The sequence below is a fragment of the Pelodiscus sinensis genome, chromosome 11 (assembly GCF_049634645.1).
Source record: "Pelodiscus sinensis isolate JC-2024 chromosome 11, ASM4963464v1, whole genome shotgun sequence".
NCBI lineage: Eukaryota > Metazoa > Chordata > Testudines > Trionychidae > Pelodiscus > Pelodiscus sinensis.
Genome location: NC_134721.1, coordinates 4,159,727 through 4,179,964, shown reverse-complemented (window position 1 = coordinate 4,179,964; position 20,238 = coordinate 4,159,727). Strand labels below are relative to the sequence as shown.

Here is a 20,238-nt window from a genome sequence, read left to right as displayed (position 1 = left end):
TCTTTTGACTACAAGGTAACAATTATCAGGTCTTTTTCCGGACTTTTGAAGAAGCATCAAAAGAAGAATGACTCCTATTTTGCTTGTTCTAATATGAAAGAATTGTGGGATGAATGAATGAATGTAATGCTACAAATTCAAAAGTTTACAGTGCAACCCCATCAATCCAATCAGATTTTGTTTTGCTCAGATACCTAGGCATAATCACTATTTATATTGCCCCATCCCAGGGCACAGCACTCTACAGACATATAAAAACTATGTTTCCTCATTTGTAGGTGAACAAAGAGGTGTAGGAATAATACAAAACGCTAAGGGGATGAGAGAATCTTTGCTATAGACAAGCAAGCTGGAGGAGAGAAAGCAACAGTATGCCAACTTGAGTAACGATCTTACACTCTGCAAGAAGAGAGCTATTTCCTTCAAAGCATACCTTAGTTTTCATGAATACCTTTGTAAAACAAAGAAAGCCTCATTGCTAATCAACATTTTTTTCTTACATCTTCATAAAAAGGTATTCGCATGCCTCAATTCAATCAGTGTGAAGCAGTTTCTAATGGGGTTTTTTTAATAACTCAAGCAGAGCAGCTCCATTTTTTAAAGCTTTCTTGATTTGAAATGCCAAAAGTGAAGTGATCCATCACATTCCCTTCCCTCTTGCCACCTCCCTCCCTCCCTCCACATTACAAGGAAGCGCAGAATAAGTTTTCCACAATAGTTACCCCCCGGATCAGAGACGAAATATGAAATGGAAAGTTTCCTGGACATGAATTGCAAGCACACACAGATCCACGGGGGTGAGAATGCGAATGAAAAGAATCCCAACCTCATATAAGCGGAGAGTCCCAAATAATGTAAAACCCACCCCAAAACAACACACAACACATGCATACACCGATATAACTTACCGGAGCAAATATCACCATACACATTTACAAAAGGAGTGGTAATCCAACTTCCCTCTCCTGAAATAAAGCAAAGGTTGTCTCATACTAAAAATAAAGGCTCCCAAAAGCTTCTCAGGGGAGAGTGTGCCAGCTCCTTCTCTCTCTTTTTATGAAGCAAATAAGGAGAGCAAGAAAATCAATGCGGAGAGAAAGTGAGATGATATACCAATCAGGCAGCAGCTTCAGCCTTATTTGCAGAGGGATGGCAAAATGGTCATATTCTTAGACAATGACTACACCGGGTCTCAGGAAAGAAATCTAATACTTGGCCCCTGGAGGAGAGGAAGAATGCTTTGTAGTGATGTAGTTACCACTATGGCGTGCTAGAAAATGTAGCTCATTACTCATCATAGTAACAGCAAGATTGCTTTTTTTTTTTTAAATCAACAAGCTATAGGAAAGATGCCTCCGGCTTGTCCCTCCTGGGTTTGTGCTAATCCTAAAGATTGATTTGGAACAATAAGGGTTTAAACGGAATACTTGCTAGGAATCAACATGTTCCTTAATGGGGCATTGTTCATCTTTGGGTGCTTACTGCATCCGCACCAGGGGTTTTCACAAACTTTTTTTCTCGTGACCCCGTTGAAGAAAATGATCGATGCTGTGTCCCAACATAATTTGACTGGAGTGTGGCTCGGGGGTGGGGCGGAGGAGAGCTTTGGGGTGTAGGAGGGGGGTCTGGTTTTGTGAGGCTTAGGGTTGGGACAGGAGGGGCTTACTTTGAATGGCTTCCCAGTGCAGAGGGGGTGCTAAGGCAGCTTCCTACCTCTCCTGGCCCCGCAGACCGTGCTGCACCCCAGAAGCCGCCAACAGCAGGCTCCCAGCCAATGGGAGTGCGGAGCTAGTGCTCAGGGCAAGGGCAGTGCATGGAGCCCTGTGCGCTCTCCCTCTGCCCCCCAACCTAGGAGCCCGGCCTGCTGCCGGCCACTTCCAGGGCCCAGGACAGTTTGTGGTGCCAGGACAGGCAAGGAGCTGCCTTAACCCCCCTTTCCCCCCCAGGTCACCTGATCCCCCTGCAGCAACAAGAACCAGCACCCGACATTCCATGGCCTGGTCCTGGATTGCGACCTGCTGTTTGAAACCCCTGGCTCTAGACAGACGTACTGTCTGTAGGTCTCCACCGATTCTCACGTACATCAAACACACGGAGCGGCCCAGTTGTGAAAGTGTTGACCAAGTCCAATCCCCGGGGGCTGTAATGGGTCTCGCGGTTGTCCAGCGTACTAAAGAATCGATCCCAATGAGCAGCCACATAAAACGTTTTTTTCTCAACAGCTTTCCATTGGTACGAGAAAAGTAGGGAAAAGCTCGCCCTCCTCAACCTGAAATGTCACCTCTGTACCTGTTCCAGCCAGATAAAGAGGAGGGAGGAGAAAGAGCAAGATGGTATGTTAACTCCATCTGACAAACACGGCTCACAGATTGGATCCAGGGGATTTTTACAGCACTTCCATGGAATTCGCTTGGAAAGAGGCACACAGGGGTACATCCACACTGCAATAAAACACCGGCGGCTGGTCCAGCTTCCTTGAATCGGGCTCAGGGGGCTAAAAGTAGCAGACACGTGGGCCCATGCTCTGCAACGTTGCTACGGGAGTGGGCCTGAGAGCCTGCACTCTAGCCCAAAGCCTGCCAAGTGACCAAGGCTCTGAGACTTGATGCCACCGGTGTTTTAATTGTAGTGTAGACATACCTAGAACTCCCCGTGCTTTGCAGCACTCGGTTCATTCCCGTCTTCCTGCCAGAACTTCCCCTTCTTTGACCTAACCAGTTCCTCACATTTGTTCCCTCTCCACAGTTAAAGGAGGGACAAAAGGAAAACCAGCCCATCGCAGCTGAGCTTCCTACTTTGAGCAGTTTATTGTGTCCCTCCTCAGTTCTCCTTCGTCAGGTTCCATAGGAAGCGTTTGTGTCTCATTTGGGCGACGGATGTGGCTCATAGCTTCGGCTGTGGGTGTGGAACGCTCCCAGGCCACAACCGCGGCGTTTTGCACAGACTTTGCCGGCATGCTGTTTGCAAAGCTGTCTCCCCTCCTGTACATGGCCCGGCTATTCCCTGACCCTCCGTATCTGACGTCTTCCCTAAACACTGCAGTGAGGATCTGCAGGCGCCGCTCCTGGAACTTTACTGACAAACAAGGCAAACCAAGACAAGAACACCCCTTCTTCTTTGTTAGCTCTTGTGTAGAAATATCAACAGCGGGACAACCGAAGTCGGAAAGGTAGACGGAAGCCCATTTACTTCCAAAAGCTGGACAGAAAAAGTCCCAACACGGGGAGGTCCGGGGCTAGATTCTGTTACATTCAACCAGTGCAACTCCACAAAGACCCTGGAGTGCTCAGTGTTCCAGAGCAGCACTGGTCAGCATAGGCGGGCCATTGATTTTACCCCACTAACTTCCCGGAGTGGGATGGGATTTACGCTGGTAAGAATGGGAAGAGAAGCTGCGTCTCTTTCTTGGGACATCCTAGAGGACACAAATGAAGGAGGTTGCCTTAGCTGGATGATTCGATGTTCGTAAGCTGCTCCAGCCTTGCAGCCTCTCTGCTCTTAAACTCAAACCTGGGGAAGGTCCACAAGTTTGTTGTAAGATAGGTGTTGTACCATGCTACAGTAAAGCCATGCTGCTGTGTGTGATACTGCCCTTCCAGAGGGTGTGGACCATGGCGGAACAGGGCTTCCAGCTGGTACAGTGTAACTGGCTTCCAGGCTGCCCAGTGGGACACAGAGCGTGCAGGGAGCCCTCTTGGGAGACACTTTGCAAGGCCGCTTCGGGGCTTGTGTCGAAAAGGGAAGGGAAGGATTTGACCAAGGAGATGTAGGGTGGCAATTGGAGTCCCAGGCACCCAGTTTAAAGAGCAGCCTCCGGGCCTTTGATCTGCAGAACATGGGAGCCCTCGAATCGTACGGCCTCGCCAATCAGGCAGCGAGCAGCCTTCTAACATGCTACAGATCGAGCGAATGCCGTTTCCGACAAGGAGCTAAGCAACGCCAGTGCAGACGGGGCCTTCTTCCTTCGTAAGACGTGGGATCAGTTTGGGACATGCCAGGAGTGGGAGTTGGGGAACAAGTCTTTCCTTTCGCCTCCACCCAGAGGCGTTTGGGGGCGTTCTCGACTCTCGCTGTGTTTCAGAGATGGCAAGAAGGAGGGCGGGGAAGAGAAAGAGAAGTAGCAACTATACAGGAGAGGTTTTGTATGAACATTACCTATAGGAAATACAGAACAGCCATTAACAAACTACATGACTGCACTGAGGCACAGAGCCAATACTCTGTCTCAACTAATGAATGCACACGGGACAATAAACAAACTGCATTGCATATGGCATTCAAGATGGACTGAACACGAAGCGGCGTCCCTTTGATCCAAACAGCCCAGAAATAAAATGCCTGGGATAGTCACAATCCGATGGATACGTGGAACTTACCACCTAATATCCCCCCTATAGCTGAACAGGAAGGCTCTGGGCCTTCTATTTCTATTTACAAGGCTCTCTCTCCTGCTCCGCCTCATGCCCTGCTCTTCAAGGCTTCTGGAGGATACTCAGACTCTTGGGGTAACTGAATTCCCAGCTGAGATATCTTGATCATCTATGTCCTCTCCCACTACATTCATCAAGAGCTCTGTTTTCTGGCTAGTGTGAAAACTGGCTACATTTCACAGTGAATTGCTACCCATTACCGCTAGACTCCTGTCGCTTCATGGAAAGACGTAAGAAAAATCATGGCAGACAGCTATTGACTGAGCTGTTTCTTAGGAAGAGGCCTTCTAGCCTTGTATTCCATCTCAATATCTCATCTAAGACAACCTCGCTCAGCTGGAAATACTGTGAGAAAGTCCCTCTCCACATTAGAATCCTAGAACACTAGAACTAGAAGGGACCTCGAGAGGTCATCAAGTCCAGTCCCCTGCCCTCAAAGCAGGACCAAGCACCATCTAGATCATCCCTGACAGGTGTCTGTCCAACCTGCTCTTAAATATCTCCAGTGATGGAGATTCCACAATTTATTGCAGTGTTTAACCACCCTGACAGGCAGGAAGTTTTTCCTAATGTCCTACCTAAACTTCCCTTGCTGCAGTTTAAGCCCAAGGATGTTTTAGGCACGTGGCGTGTTTGCAGGCATAGAGCCTCTCAGCTCCCAAGAACAATTTTTCTCCCTCCTCCTTATAAAACCCTTTTAGATACTTGGAAACTGCTAGCATGTCCCCTCTCAGTCTTCTCTTTACTAAACTAAACAAGTCCAGTCTTTTCAGTCTTTCCTCATAGGCCATGTTCTTTAGACCTTTAATCATTTTTGTTGCTCTTCTTTGGACCTTCTCCAATTTCTCCACTTCTTTCTTGAAACGTGGTACCCAGAACTGGACACAATACTCCAATCGAGGCCTAATCAGAGCAGAGTAGAGAGGAAGAATGACTTCTCATGTCTTGCTCACAACACTCCTGTAAATGCATCCCAGAATCATTTTTGCTTCTTTTGTAACAGCGCCACACTGTTGACTCATGTTTAACTTGGTGTCCACTCTGACCCCTAGATCCCTTTCTGCAGGACTCCTCCCTAGACAATCACTTCCCATTCTGTATGTGTTAAACGGATTGTTCCTTCCTAAGTGGAGCACTTTGCATTTGTCCTTACTCCTCCATAGAACATTTTGTTCGGGACAGATGCCCCAGCTAACACAAGACACATACTGTTAAGGAGGTGTTTTTCAATGACTTCCTCTTGCCCAATTTTAAGCTGAATTGTGGGGAAAGCCTGCTACACTCCATTACATTTGAAGTGTCAAGCCTGAAAAAGCTCAGCCCCATTCTTATAACACAATGCCAACTCAGCATCAGTTCCTCCTGGGGTAACTGTTCCCCCTTGCTAGGTTGTTTCAGTATTACCATACGGCAATTCCAGGAGGAGAAGGTTTATTTGGACTGTGAACTCCTCATCTTGACCCTGATCCTGCCAGGGAATCTGCTCACATGCACCCCAGGATCCATGGAGTATCACCGAAACTCCCATTTCAGGATGGGGAGCCTTTGGTTGTAGGTTCCTTGGGAATGTGACTAGAAACTTGAAAATGGAGATATACCTATCTCCTGGAAGAGACCTCAAAGGGTCATTGAATCCATTCCCATGCCTTCACAAGAGGACCAAGTACCATCCCTCACAGATTTGCCCCAGATCTCTAAACGGCCTCCTGAAGGATTGAACTCCGAACCATGGGTTTACCAGGCCAATGCCCAAACCACTGAGCTATCCCTCTTGTATGCCACTTTGACACCACTGGGAGTTTAGTCACCCTTGTTCCATTTCTGTGCTGTGCCTAGCACACTGTAGATGCTTGGTTCTTAATATACAATCTCACACAATCTCCTTATCTCCTTGGCCTTCTGGATCCACTGAGTGGGAGCCTGAGACACCGTGCCTGCTACATGTACACACACAGAGCCAGTTTCCTCATAGGGTTAAAAGAGGTAGCAGTTTGCACCGAGAACGGGCTGATGTCTCAGCCTCTGCCACTAAAATAATGAGTCACAAATATTAGTTCATTGAGATACACTGGTGCAAATAACCCGTGAGCTTCATGAAGGAATATTAAAATGGATTCCCATCATGCCGAGATGCATTTCCACGCTTCCCTTTCGATTTGTATTGAAATGTTGCAAAGACATTAACATTAATTAAGTCTGAGATGCAACTGGAACTCACGCGCCTTTCTTTTGGAAATGGTATCTTTTCTAATAAACATTCCCCCGCGCGTCTCTCTATGCAAACTATCGCGGAGCTGATCAATCTCCAGCTCATTTCAGAAGTTTGCAATGCTAATGAGGAGACCAATATCAACACATTATGTAAGCGGGAGTCTGCACTAGTGATTCTTGGCGTGACAGATATAAACACAGACAGCCGCACGCATCCACTTTACAAGCATTTGGAAAGAAGGAGCATGTTGTGTGAGCATTCCGGGGACCTGTGCTGTTGATTTCAACGGTGGTACTCCTGATTTACTCCAGGGAGAGTGAAGAGTCAGACCTTATAATCAAAGAAGCGGTGCAGGGGCAAGCCGAGAAGGGGACCTTCTTGCGTTATAGATTAGGGATGTTAGCTATCGGTTAGTTGAACAGTCGTGTAACCGCATGAAATCTTTCTGTTACTCAACTATTCTATAGGCCCCAGGGCGGGGCTGGCAGCCAGTGCAATCCAACCCCACTCCCAAGGAGCCCTCTGCCACCCCACACTGCTACCTCTGAATCAAAGGCAGCAGCGTGGGGTGCCGGGTGTGAGCCGGTCAGCGAGGGGAGCCAGTTTTAAAACCAGCTCCCCTCACAGACCAGCAGCCTGCTGCTCCCCGCTGCTGCTTCTGATACAGAGGCAGCAGCGCAGGGTGGCAGCAGCCTCTGTCCGCAGAGTCCGAACTCCCCCCAGACAGAAGCTGCTATTGGGGAGGAGAAAGAAGCACAGGGGAGGTGGCTGCAAAGCCGCCTCTGTCCATGCGGGGCCTAGGGATGCAGAGCAGCCTCAGTCTGTGGGGAGCGTGGATTCCCCGCAGACAGGGGCTGCTTTGCGGCAGCCTCCCCACCGCCATGCTGCTGCCTCTGATAGGCAGCATGGGGAGGGGGTGGCAGCAGAGCTGGTTCTGGGGGTGCTGATATAGAGGCTGCAAAGGGGGGGGGAATGCGAGTCGTTAATCGATACGTCCAGGCTTATTGGCTAATCATATAATTGAGTACTCGTCGACACGCCTATTATAGATGGGGCTTGGAGAAGTTTTTGGGGACAATCTAGTGGATCACATACTATTTGACAGACCCCTTGACAATACTTCTCCACTGCAACCCCTTGCCCCAAATCCAAATTACCCCCACTCCCCACAGCAGTTAGTTCAGAGCTTGGATCTACAGACCTGAGCTCACACTACGGCACTAAAGATAGCCCTATAGATGTTCCAGAGGCCTGGTTTTGTTGGGGTTTTTTGGCCCTTAGATGTACCTTTAGAGTCCAGCCACGAAACACTGAGCCAGAAGGACGGGTGGTAGAACAAAGAACTGCTCGCGGGGTACGTGAATGGAGCAGTTCATTGTGGTTACAGAGAGAGGACTTGGGGAGGAACATTTATTAATTTTGTGGTTTGCCCCCTTGGCCCAGAGCTCGGGGCGGGAAAGTGAATTAAAATCAACACGCGTCGGAAAGGACCTACTGGAGTTGAACTGGATTTAATGGAAGCCAAGGGGGTTAAAATCAAATATCTCATTTGCACCATCCAAATCATGTACGGAGGCCACACAGGCCTGTTGACAGGCAAAGGGAGCAATGGCCCCATGGCTGGGAGAGTCAAAGGGACCCGGAGCTCCTGGCAAACACTACTGCTACGGTGGCAGCGGCCACTGCGCAGGACCCCTTTGAATTGATACTCCGTGCACTTCTGAGAGCTGCGGGGGGAGGGGCACACTGTATCCTGGGTAGTGCTAAGGGCTGACTGCCCTTGGCCCGGCCCCTTCTATCTTAGGCCCCGCCCCTTCCAGGAGCACAAAGTCCCCCACCCCTCCACACACACTTTGCCCCAGGGGCCCGCTGAGGCCCAGAAGTGGCATACTGTTGCCAACCTACCTAAGAAGTAAGGGTAAAATGTGTATCTCCATGTATCTTCCCCGTACCTCTGATTCAGAGCAACTCCACAGGGACTTATGGATTTAGCATTAAAACGCCAACTGAGCATGGCATGGAAAAGGGGAAAAAACACAGAGCTGTGCTACATAGTAATGCTCAGGGAGATCTTGATCAGAACATTAGATGCATCTGTCAAAGATCCTGCCAGGAGCCACTCAAAACGAGATCCCTTAAGAACCCTGTTGCAATGTCAAGTACCAGAGAAATCATTCCTCGCCCCTGGTTCTTCTGTGGTGTTCAGCGCAGAGGAGAGAAACTACATTCATGCCAGCCACCCTACCATGAACTTTAAATCTTGATAGCAAGCCTTCGTACCGCGCCTTCCCTGGACGCTGCTTGGTGCTTTCCAGTTGTGATCGTAGGCAGCCGAAATGCCACACATCAAGGACTAAGCTCCGAACCACACAATTGTTAAACCAATCCATCGGGCTGGTGTTGCTGCGGGTACAGGAGAATGTCCTGGCGAGATACAGACTAGTAAGAGAGCCGTCGGGTACCAAGGACGGCAGACACAGGTGCCAAGTGCCGGTGTCACTTGGAAGAGGCGATGCTTTGATCAGTACTTTTCAGACGATGGGTTGCGATCCAGCACCGGGTTGCACAATGCCAGGGACTAGGTCACCTTGCTGTAGGGTGACTCGGTGACGAGTGAAGGGGGCTAAGGCACGTTTCCTTTCTGTCCTGGCATCGTAGACCATATGGTGCCACAGAAGCGGCCAGCAGCAGGTCTGGCTCCCAAGCGGGGAGGGGCATGGGGCTCCGTGCACTGCCCCTACCCTGAGCACCGTCTCCTCACTCTCATTGGCCAATTTCCAGCCAATGGGAGCTGGGGGAGGGTCTGAACGCTGCTTGTACGTCTCCGCCTGTGAGCTGTTCCTGCTGCTGGCCGCTTCCAGAAGAGGCGGGAAGCCTGACTTAGCACCCCCCTCCGCACCACTGACTGGGTGCCACTGGAGGTAAGCTTTGGCCCATCCATGAACACCAACTCCATCCCCCCCACACTGAGGCCGTAAACCCAGAGCTCCCTCCTACCCCCCAGATGCCTCATTCCTCCTCCCCTCTCCCCCAGAGCCCACAGGCTGGTCAAGAGACAGAGTTAGGTTGGGTTGTGGGCATCAATTTCCTTCAACTGGGCCACGAGAAAAATAGCTTGAAAGCCCCGGCTGTAGACTGCATGTTCTTCAGTCCGGGCTGGTGCCAGACTTTGCTAGGCCGGGGGCAAGGGGGAGGGGGTGGTCGTGTTCTCTGGCTGCTGTTGCCACGGTAGCAGCGGTGGTGTCCCAGAGCCCCGGGTCCTATTAAATCGCCCAGCCCCAGGGCAACTGTCCCTCCCGCTCCCATCAGAGGCCCTGCCTTCATCCAATCACAGAATCTCAGGAGGTCACCGAGTCCAGCGCCCAAAGCAGGACCAACCCCAACTCAATCATCTTCAGCACAAACGGCGCAAAACCCCGTCTCGGCAGGAAGGCAGCCGTGGCGTGGGCAGGGTGATGAAGGCGAGGCAGCTGCCCTAGCACCCTGGCAGAGATTCGTGGGGATGCCGGGCTGGTGTGAGTCCCGCTCCCCCTGGGCTGACGTCCGCCCCAGCGTGAACCAGCCCCCCTCCGGAAGTCATGGAGGGCCGTTCAGGGAAGAGGTCGAGGCGCGAGCCGGCCTGGAGGCTTGGCAGGGCACTGGTGGAGAGCACATCCCTTTTCCTGTCTCCTCACAGCTCCCCGTCCCCTCCCTGGCGTAGAGAAGGTGCATTCCCCATCCGCCCAGCGGGGGCACCGAGAACATCTTCATCAGCGGGTAAAGTCGATGGAGGCTGGGCCGCTGCTTCTCCAGGATCAGAGAAGAGGTCAGTTTATGGACCAGCTCAATGACACCCGGGCTGCCTGCCTCTGCCTGGGCTGTTCTGTGCAGACGGCAGCCTCCAGAGCCCTCCATGAGGCACCTTCCGACAGGGCTGAAGACACCCAATTCCATTTGTGCCCTGAGTGTTACTGCCGTGGGCTGTTTGGGAGTCCGGGAGCTAAACTGCATCTTCCAACAGAGGTTGGCAGGGGAGGCACAGGTGTGCTTCCCCTCCCCCTCCACCCTCTAAAAATTACCTGCTGTATTTAGGAGGATTTTTAAGGAGCTCCAGCAAACACCGCGGAGGAGCGCGGCTAATCTCTCTACTCATTTTAATTGACTTGCAATTATTCCCGTGACTCTTGCCCTTGAAAATCTAGCCGGTAATTAGCATATGTAGATTTGAAAAGCTATCCATTTCCATCCGACCCGCCACTGTGTTTCCCAAGTTCAAAACGGGGCCACCGACACTTCATTATTATTGTCCTGCTCCAGAGTTGTGCCAAGCCAGTTCCCACCATGAAACCCTTTCTTTGTACGGCTTAAACACTGGGCACTTTGAGCAACCACCCGGAGGCCAAACACGCAGCGTGCGGGTGAAAACAACGTGGAAGAAGAATTTATCGGCTCCGTTTCTATAGTCTTTCCCCGTAGGTATTTAAAAGTAAGAAACCTAATTACTGTCAACGGTGCTTTAAATTTGCAGCTATGCAGCAAGCAGGAAGCTGTTATTAAAACTACTGTATAATTGCCTCTTTTACTCTCTTCCCCCATCCGCGCTCTTATTTTACTCACAGCAAAAACCTCACCGTTCTGGCTTCCTAACGGAGCCTGCCAATCAGATTTCACCAAATGACGCCAGGGGCAGAAAGTCCAGCAAGCAGCTGTGTCTCTTCTCCCCTCCCTGACTCTATTGGGGCTCAGTCTCCCCTTTTATGCAACCAATAGGCTCAGTAATAGATTCCCACCTGTGATCAAGCCCTACTTTAAACGTGGGCTTTGCCAAAGCAGGGCATCATCGAAAGAGGATGGCATGACTCCCCTACTGTGAGACAAGCATCTCTCACACAAGACCATGCGTAGGCACCTGAAGCCAAATAAATGGCCTGAAATCAGCGCGAACTGTCTGTTCACAGCTCTCCTAGAAAACAGGCCACTTATTTACGTGCCTTCATAGTGTGTAAGCTCTTTGCATGGTCCACTCTGAAAGCTCTGGTCCCTGGTTAGAGTCATGTCGGATTCTTTCCTGGTAAGCCAGCCAGCCTTTCTCCTCTGCTAAATCGCAGACCTGCAGCTCTCTTTCAGCTAGCAGGTGGCTTGCTGCTCTAAGCCAGGAAATACCTCCCCTGTGAACTATTTTATATATTCTTCACCCCCATTCTTCATTTCTTGCATACCCCAGGCTCCCACGGCACAAGAGAGCACAATGGCTATGGCGTGACTCTCCAGAAAGATACAACTTTGTCTGCCTTTGGCTAGGTCTCCACTAAAGGGGAAGGTCAAATCAAGATACACAACTCCAGCTATGTTCATTACGTAGCTGGAGCTGACGTACCTTGATTTGAGTTTTCTCGCTGTTCTCACAGCTGGAGGCTGATGACAGCAAACGTTTCGGTCGGTTTCCCTTACACCTCACAGGAGCAGATGTACTGGCCGGTGATGGGGGCATCCTCAGAGTTTGATTTAGCAGGTCTTAACTAGTCTCTCTAAATCAAACTCTGGAAGATGAATCGCAACAGCGTTGATCTTCCCCGGAGTGAAGACATGGCCGTGGTGATGCTGGTGTGCCAATGAAAGCAGAGGGCAGTGTTTGGATTCATTCCTCACCTCCTTTTGCTGGGGGTGATCAGAGAGCAGAGAGGGTGAGAGACTTGGTCTTATAACCAAATCCACACATGCCACAGGATGTGCTTTTCAGCTCCTCTGCCTCTCAGCTCTGCCATCAGCTAATCTCACAGAGCCAGCCTTCCAACTGCTTGCATGTCGCTTTGATTCAGACAACCCTGTGCCGGCGTTGCTCTCTGGTGGGCATCGAAGGGAATTACTAACAAATCCCAAATGAGGAAGAGAAGGCAGCAACTCCTACAGCTCGGCATGACCTGCTGGCAGGCTCTTCATACATTTAAAAAGCAGAGGCGCAGCATCTGAGACTGGACATGAGCTGGGAATCAACTGACTTCCACTCCCCCGTGGAGACGGTGCTCGGGGGAGCCGGCTTTTAAGCAAGTTCCCCCCAGCACTGGCTTCTGCTTTGCCCCTTGCTGCCTCTGATAGAGGCATGTCTTCACGGCCATGTCTTCACTTCGAGGAAGATCAATGCTGCCGCGATTGATCTTCCAGAGTTGAATTTAGTGAGACTAGTTAAGACCTGCTAAATCAAACTCAGAGGATGCCCCTTTGATAGAGGCAGCAAGTAGGGGAGAGGGGAAGCAACTAGTCAAGGGACTAGTTGGCTATCCAACAAGCGTATCAGATAGTTGACTAGTTGAGTAGTCACTTAAACCCCTAGAGAGGAGTGGGGCAGGATGGGAAGAGGCAGGTTGGGCGTAGGTCCTTGGGGGATGGGATGTAATGGGGTGATCAAGCACCCCTAGGGAAATTAGAAAGTCAGTGCCTCTGATCCTAACCCTTCAGTGCTCATTGTAAGGGCATGAGCTTGTGGGATAGTTTGGGCTGGGTCTGACATCACCTGTCCTAAGAATGAATTCTTTTAGGTGAACAGGGTGAAATGGGAAAGGCCGATTGTTTCAACTGGAGGGCTAAAGCGGGTAAGGTAATATTTTTTTTTAGCGTACCAGCTTCTCTCGATGAAAGAGGCGAAAAAGCTGTTCTCCCCAAGAGTAGTCCAATAAAAGTGATCACGTCCCCCACTTAGTCTCGCTAGCATCCTGGGACTAACGCCACCTCAACAACACCGCAAAGGGTGTGTCTAGACTACAGTGTTTTTTCGAAAAAAGTGGCCTTTTTCCGAAAAATCTTCCCCTGCATCTAGACTGCTGCCACATTTTTTTGAAAGTAAATCAAAAGAATGCGGCAATTTTTCGACTGTGGAAAACCTCATTTTATGAGGAAGAATGCCTTTTTTCGAAAGCGCTCTTTCGAAAAAAGGCGCTATGTAATGCAAACTGTGCTTTTTCAAAAGAGAGCATCTAGACTGCCTGGGTGCTCTCTTTCAAAAAAGCGGCTTGCGTTTTCGAAAGTACTGGTTGTAGTCTAGACGTTCTTTTTCAAAAGAAGCTTTTTCGAAAATATCTTTTGAAAAAGCCTCTTTTGAAAGAGGCTTGCAGTCTAGACATAGCCAAAGAAGGGTGTAAGACATTGTTTCTGTCGAGATGTTCAATGAAAAACAGCTTCTGGTAAGATTCAATCTGGTTAGTGCAGGAATTATAAACGTGAAAGCCAACGATTTATCTCGCCACGGGCTTTTCACTTCACCTTTCAGAAGTAATAAAAGAAGCCATCAAAGAAACTCTCGTCTTTCCCGTTCGTAAGGAATTAAGAAAGAGTGTATTTGCTACTGGGTGGGAAACCTTTACCACTGAGCACCCTAGAAAGAGGGAAACTGGAGATGGGAAGGAGAAAAAGGGAAGCAGGAGCGAGGTAACAGCTAGAACATTCAGTGAAAGGCTCGATCTTCCCAAACGGTGCTGCAAGGAAGCAGGCAGATGTCGTGTGGTATTGAAAAGCTATGAAATTCTTGAGCCGGGTGCAGAACCTAGAGCTAGCCATGGGTTAGGCAGCTATTTCAATTCTAGGAGAGACATCACTGCCCTGTACACTGTGGCCGTGTCCAGATTCAGGGGTTTTTTTTCGGGAAAAGTAGCCTTTTCCCGAAAAAACTTCCCCTGCGTCCAGACTCAAGCCGCGTTCTTTCGAAATTATTTCGAAAGAACGCGGCTTTTCTTTCGATGGCGGTAAACCTCGTTTCACGAGGAAGAACGCCTTCTTTCGAAAGTTCCTCTTTCGAAAGAAGGCGTTCTACAATGTAAAGAGGCCGTCTTCGAAAGAGAGCATCCAGACTCGCTGGGTGCTCTCTTTCGAAAAAGCGGATTTCCTCTATTGAAAGATCCGCCTGCAGTCTAGACGCGATCTTTCGAAAGAGGCTCTTTCGAAAGAAGCCTGCAGTCTAGACATAGCCATAGGGAAGAATCCTGTAGAGTGCCAATGTGGGTAATCCAACTATCTCCCTGAGACAGAACAACGTGACCAGGGCCCAAAAGAAAGGAAAGGATCCACCTGGGTTATCAACAGCATAAACCTCCCAAGTAGTATCAACACTAGGGTCATGTGCAGAAGTCCTACCTGTCCCCTGTGAACTAAGGGGAATGATGTATGTTTCGTGTGTGAGTTACTGGCGGTACAAGTTCTTTAGGGAGGGCATTTCCTGGAGCGCCCTTTTCCTATAAAGCATTGGGTCTGTCCAAATTCAACCAACGTAGATTTTCTGTGTAAATCATGTCATTGGTATTCGACTTGTGCACATGTTGGGAGGTATAATATTCAAGAGTCTCCTATTATTCCATGGAAGGACCTACGGAGAAGTCACAGTACGGTACTGGGATCATACGGACCACCATCTTCCAAAAATCCCAAAGGAAAGATTTCATCCTGTGAAAGGATGCATATTCTATTAGATCAAATCATTCACCGTCTGATAACACAATCAACATATTGTTCTTTTCTGCATGTGACTTGCCAGTGATTTGGGTCAATTTATTCCGTATGCAAAATTATTCTGCAAAATAATTCTTGGCCTGGTGATTACTTGGGAGCAGTTTACACAGATGATATGCTAACCAAGACCTCTCACATTTCAGCTATGTTTGATTAGACATGCACAGGGCCGCTCGGCGGGAGCGGGGGGCAAGTGGAGCAATTTGCCCCAGGCCCCACAGGGTCCCCCACGAGCATGTCTGAAGTCTATTGTATTTTTTAATGGAAGGGGCCCCTGAAAGTGCTTTGCCCCCGGCCCCCTGAATCCTCTGGGCAGCCCTGGACATGCAGGTTATAGGGTACTGATTCTGTTCTCTGACTGTACAAGCATAGCTGTTAGTTTTGGTCTCCACTCAAAAATTAGATAGATCTAGATATGGTCAATCACTCAAGGCTGTGAAAGATTTCACATCCTAAGCACCATAACGAAATCAACTCAGCTATCAATGCAGAGGAGGCTTGGTCAACGGAAGAATTCTTCTGTCAACTTAGCTACCACCTCCAAAGAGACAGAAAAGGCCCCTCATCAATGTAGGAAGCATCTAAGTTTAGAGTATGAAATATACAACTTCATTTCAGCCAACAGAGTCTCAGACTCACTCCACATTCTGTTTCCATGAAATGTCCGGCAATGAACATGCAAAGCAACCCCAAATGCATCTGAAAACAAACAAAGCACATTCAAAATGGTTTGGAAAGGAAAGTTGGGCTTGTGTGTACCACATCTATTTGGGCCTCACTTTTCCACCAGTGAACTAGGGATAATCATCCTTAATCATTTTTCCCTGAACAGAAGAATGGCCAGACTGGGTCAGACCAAAGGTCCATCTAGCCCAGTGTCCTGTCTGCTGACAGTGGCCAATGCCAGGTGCTCCAGAGGGAGTGAACAGAACAGGGAATCATCAAGAGATCCCTCTCCTGTCACCCATTTCCTGCCTCTGACAAACAGAGGCTAAAGACACCATTCCTATCCATCCTGGCTAATAGCCATTGATGGACCTAACCTCCATGAATTTATCTAGTTCTTTTTTGAACCTGTTACAGTCCTGGTCTTCACAACATCCTCTGGCAAGGAGTTCCACAGGTTAACTGTGCCTGTCTAGTTCTCTGAGGCCGGGAGTCAAGACTGTCTCTCACTTTGCATAATGGAGCCTTGCTTTTGGAGGGGTCTCTTGGTGCTACTGTTGAGGTCATCAAAAGCATCCTCCCTTTGCCTGTTCTCCAGGGGTTCAGAGAAAACTCCCCTACTGAAGTCTCCTGCATCATACTTGGATACATGTCATCACTGCAAACAAGATGGACTAAAGTGTTTGAGATTTTTTTAACAAACTGTCTTATTAATGTTGTTACCCCAACTGATCAAGTTGCTATTGACAAAATATCCAGCCCCAGAAAGGAAAGTCTGGAGCTCGTCATGCTTGTTTGGAATGAGGATTTAATCAGAAGAGTCTACCTTGAGCAGGTAAAACGTGCCGGCTTCGGAAGGGCTCTGTAGGACTTGGGGAATGAGAAGTGCATTTCTGCGTGATGTTCGGCTTTAAAGCACTGACCTGCCCCGAAGAGAGGCTGCCACTCCCTGACTGTCCCCCAGGTGTCTTCCAACTCAGTGGAGAGGCTCTCAGGGCCCAATCTCTCACGCACTATGGTCGGGGAGGGACTGCTGGGCAAGTCGTCCTGTTGCAGTCCATGCAACCGGTCCCCTTGGTAAAGCTAGGCATGTGCAAGTTTTCAGCATCGGGGCCGAACATTCAAGTGTTTCTCCCCTTACGACTACAGAACAGACACCATCCTGCAGCCTTTTCTGCTCCGTGTGGGGCGCCCGGCGCAGGTCCCCGAGTTCCGAGAGCAGGGTCTGAAGGGCTGCGGAGCGTGAGGCAGAGAGACAGAAACTGGGGTCTTTCCGATCCCAGGCTGAGGGGGCTGGACATCGGAAGGTCTCTCTTCCCTTGTCCCGAGCACGTGAGGTCCGGTAGTCACGAAGACACAATAGTCGCGGAACCGCTCCCGCTCCTGCCTCTGCTTTCTTCTGTAGGCAGCTCTTCTTGCCACTCTGCGGTGATTCTAGAGCAGGGGTGGGCGAAAGCCACTCAATGGGCTGCATCCGGCCCACGCGGCTGTTCCAGGCCCCGCCCCCTCGCCCGTTGCCTGGGAGCCGGAGCCATGCAGGCCCTTTAAATAGAAGCAGTTGAAAGGGCCCGCGTGTCCCCGGCTCCCAGGCAACGTGCTAACAGCGAGCCCTTTCAAAGGCAGGAATAGCGCCCGTCTCTGGCTCACGTGATGCCTGGTAGCCACGGGGGAGGCACGAGCCCTTTCAACGCCTGCTATTGAAAGGCTCCGCCCCTTCCGTCCAAGGCTCCGCCCTTCCACCCGAGGCCCCACCCCATACGGGCGACCCGCGACCACCTCAAAATTTTTTGAAGTGGCCCAGGCTGGATAATTGGCCCCTGCTGGATAATTATTGTCCACCCCTGCTCTAGAGAGACGTTTTTGCAGCTTTCTCTCTCACTCCAGCTTTGTTTCGCTATCATTTCTTTAGTAACAAAGAGTTCCTTCCATCTCTCCTTCAGGCGATTAGCATGTCATGCCCAGGACTCCTTGGATGTAAATTGCACTATTCCCAACAGCTACTCAAAAAGTACATAATCACCATAATTAGCGCTGGCATCTCATTAACATTCAACTTCCTCTCCACAGCAACTGCAGCTGGACAACCCATTTATTTCAGGCTAAAACTAACAGCCTATTACTGTTCACCACACTTAGCAGCCCACCGGTGTCCAACTTAGCCGAAGGTTTAACTGGGCAAGTGACAAAGACAGCGATGTGGAACGAGCCAGTGCTATCAGAGCTGAGACTGCCACGGATTAGACAACAAATGTGAGCATGGATCTCGGGTTCCTCTAACTACCCAGCTGCTTGTTGTATGAGTTCCCTTGGCCATGCCTTGAGGAAACATATGTGCTTAGAGGGAATTGATCACTGCTAGTGCCTACTTCCATATTCAGGACTGGATCTAACTGCAAAATATGGCCTGCTGGGCTGCAGAGCTGTGTGGCGCACAGGGACAAACACACCCAGGAAAAAGGCCGGTCTAGCTTGGAAGACAACAGAGGGGAAGACCCGCCTCCCTCCCGGAAGAGTGCTGTACGGAGAGCTGTAATGCTGCATGGGGAAGGAGACCTGACTAAATATGGCTAACCACTTCCCAGTCTAACACATTCATTGAGCACGGCACTGTTGCCGCGGGACCGGAATGCCTCTGGCCAAGTGCGGGAATCCCTCCCCCACACATCTCTCCAAGGGCAAGCAATTAGACACCCCCCAGCCGACCCCTGCCAGCTAAGCTCTGGGACCCCCCCCCAATTGGAGCCAGAACGTCGACACCACAATTACACAGCCCCTTAACCCGAGCTCCGGGAGTCTGCGTGGGCTGGACCTGCCCAGCCGCCGGTTTTTAACAGCAGTGTAGACATATCCGAAGACTGAGCCGGGCCTGGCCCCTGCCTTTGTTTTCACGCAGAACTCCCCTAAATGAATGGAGGTAGAGGGACTCCACTAATGGCTGCCCATGGCGAGATGGAGGTTCTCATAATGAAAGTACCCAGAGCACTTATATGACCAGCAGCACATCCATGGAAGGTACGAGGAGCTGTCTCGTTAGCTGCCTGGGCCCGAGGTCGTCTTCCTTCCAAGCCCATGTAGGTCTCATGGGCCTGGCCTTTGAATGCTGGCTTTGGTCCTGAGATGAGGATTTGGGTCTGTGGGACACGAGTGTGCACTGAACTGAGATGATGGAGACAGACAAGGACAGGCGCCATGCTCGGGTGGTACGGGGAGTAAAGGGGGCACCTGAACTGGGGCCCAGAGACTGGATCCGTGGGCCCTTTAAACCACCACCGGAGACCTGAGCGGTGCACTCTGAGAGGCGCTAAGGGCGGGCTGGAGGGGGAGGCGCACAACGGCCCAGGTGGTGCTGAGGGCTGGCTTCCCCAACCCTGTCCCTTTTGTCCAAGGCCCACCCGCTCCGGGAGCATGGAGCCAGGCCCTCCCCACAGGCCTCATTGTGGGTAAAATGAACCAGCAAACATCCATTTGTTTTCAGCTTACAAAGTAACCCTCCGGTACTAGGGGAAAAGATCACTCAAAGGATCCACCCGTGAGGGCCTGTTCTGACTGCATTACTAAACCGGTAGAGGCGGTGGTTAGATTTGGTCCCCCCAAGGGCTCTCAGCTACTCTGAGAAGACTCACAGTGTTTCACTGGGGTCACAGAACAGGTTTTACTGCGCTTATGTGGCTCCTCCAAAATGGCGGCTTCTACAGTGCAGACAAGGCCAAAAATGATCTCAGCCAGGACCAGACATTGGGAGCCTAGAAACAGCTGGCTACAAATGGGCTAATTCGCGGCCTGATTTTCAAACCACATAATTTTAAGCATGCATTTTGAAAATATTGGCCCTAGTGTTTCTAATCCCCTTATGGTCCCTGTCTCTTTTTCTTAGGGGTCTTTCTTAGGGTTGCCAGGTGTACGGTACTGACCAGACAGTCCGATATTTTCGCCTCCTATCCGGTAAAAAAAATTCAGAAAATACCAGACACCTAAAATGTCCAGTATTTTCTGATTTTTTCCTGGCCAGGAGGTGAAAATACTGGACACTTGGCAATTCTAGGACACACTTGGCAACTGGGCCCAGCCCCCGGCCTCTCCCCTGCCCTGGGTCCCCGACACCTCCGGCCCCTGGACTCCCTGCTTACCTGATTCTGCAAGGAAGCTACGTTTTGGCTTGATGAAGAAAACAAAATGGCCGCCAGCAAATAAGCCTAAAGACCAAGGGGAAGCAATGCCTTCCCTGGGTCTTAGTGCTCAACCGCTCCCCTGTTCCTAGCCCTATTCTAACTCTGCACGCACCCTGAAAGGGGCCATGCTGTTTTATTATTTCCTTTTTTTTTTTTTTTTGCTCAACAACTTTGGTCTCCCCCCTCTTTTTTTCTTCCTCAACAGAATTTTTTCCCTGATGTTTTTATTGGGGGGGAGGGGGTGATGATCGGTATTTTTGGTTCAAACATCTGGCAACCCTAGTCT

General features: G+C 50.1%; 1 protein-coding gene across 3 annotated transcripts in view; it reads right to left on the bottom strand.

Annotated features, from left to right (window-relative positions):
- The window catches only part of SYNPR (synaptoporin), a 231,591-nt gene that overhangs the window by 95,346 nt on the left and 116,007 nt on the right, over positions 1–20,238 (bottom strand). The window contains exon 1 of one of the 3 annotated variants that reach the window (XM_075938488.1): positions 909–1,215. The exons of the other annotated variants lie outside the window; for them this stretch is intronic. Coding sequence (XP_075794603.1) covers positions 909–932 — 24 coding nt within the window. The 5' untranslated portion in view covers positions 933–1,215. Of the gene's footprint in view, positions 1–908; positions 1,216–20,238 lie in introns of those variants that run through there. 3 annotated transcript variants of the gene reach the window in all.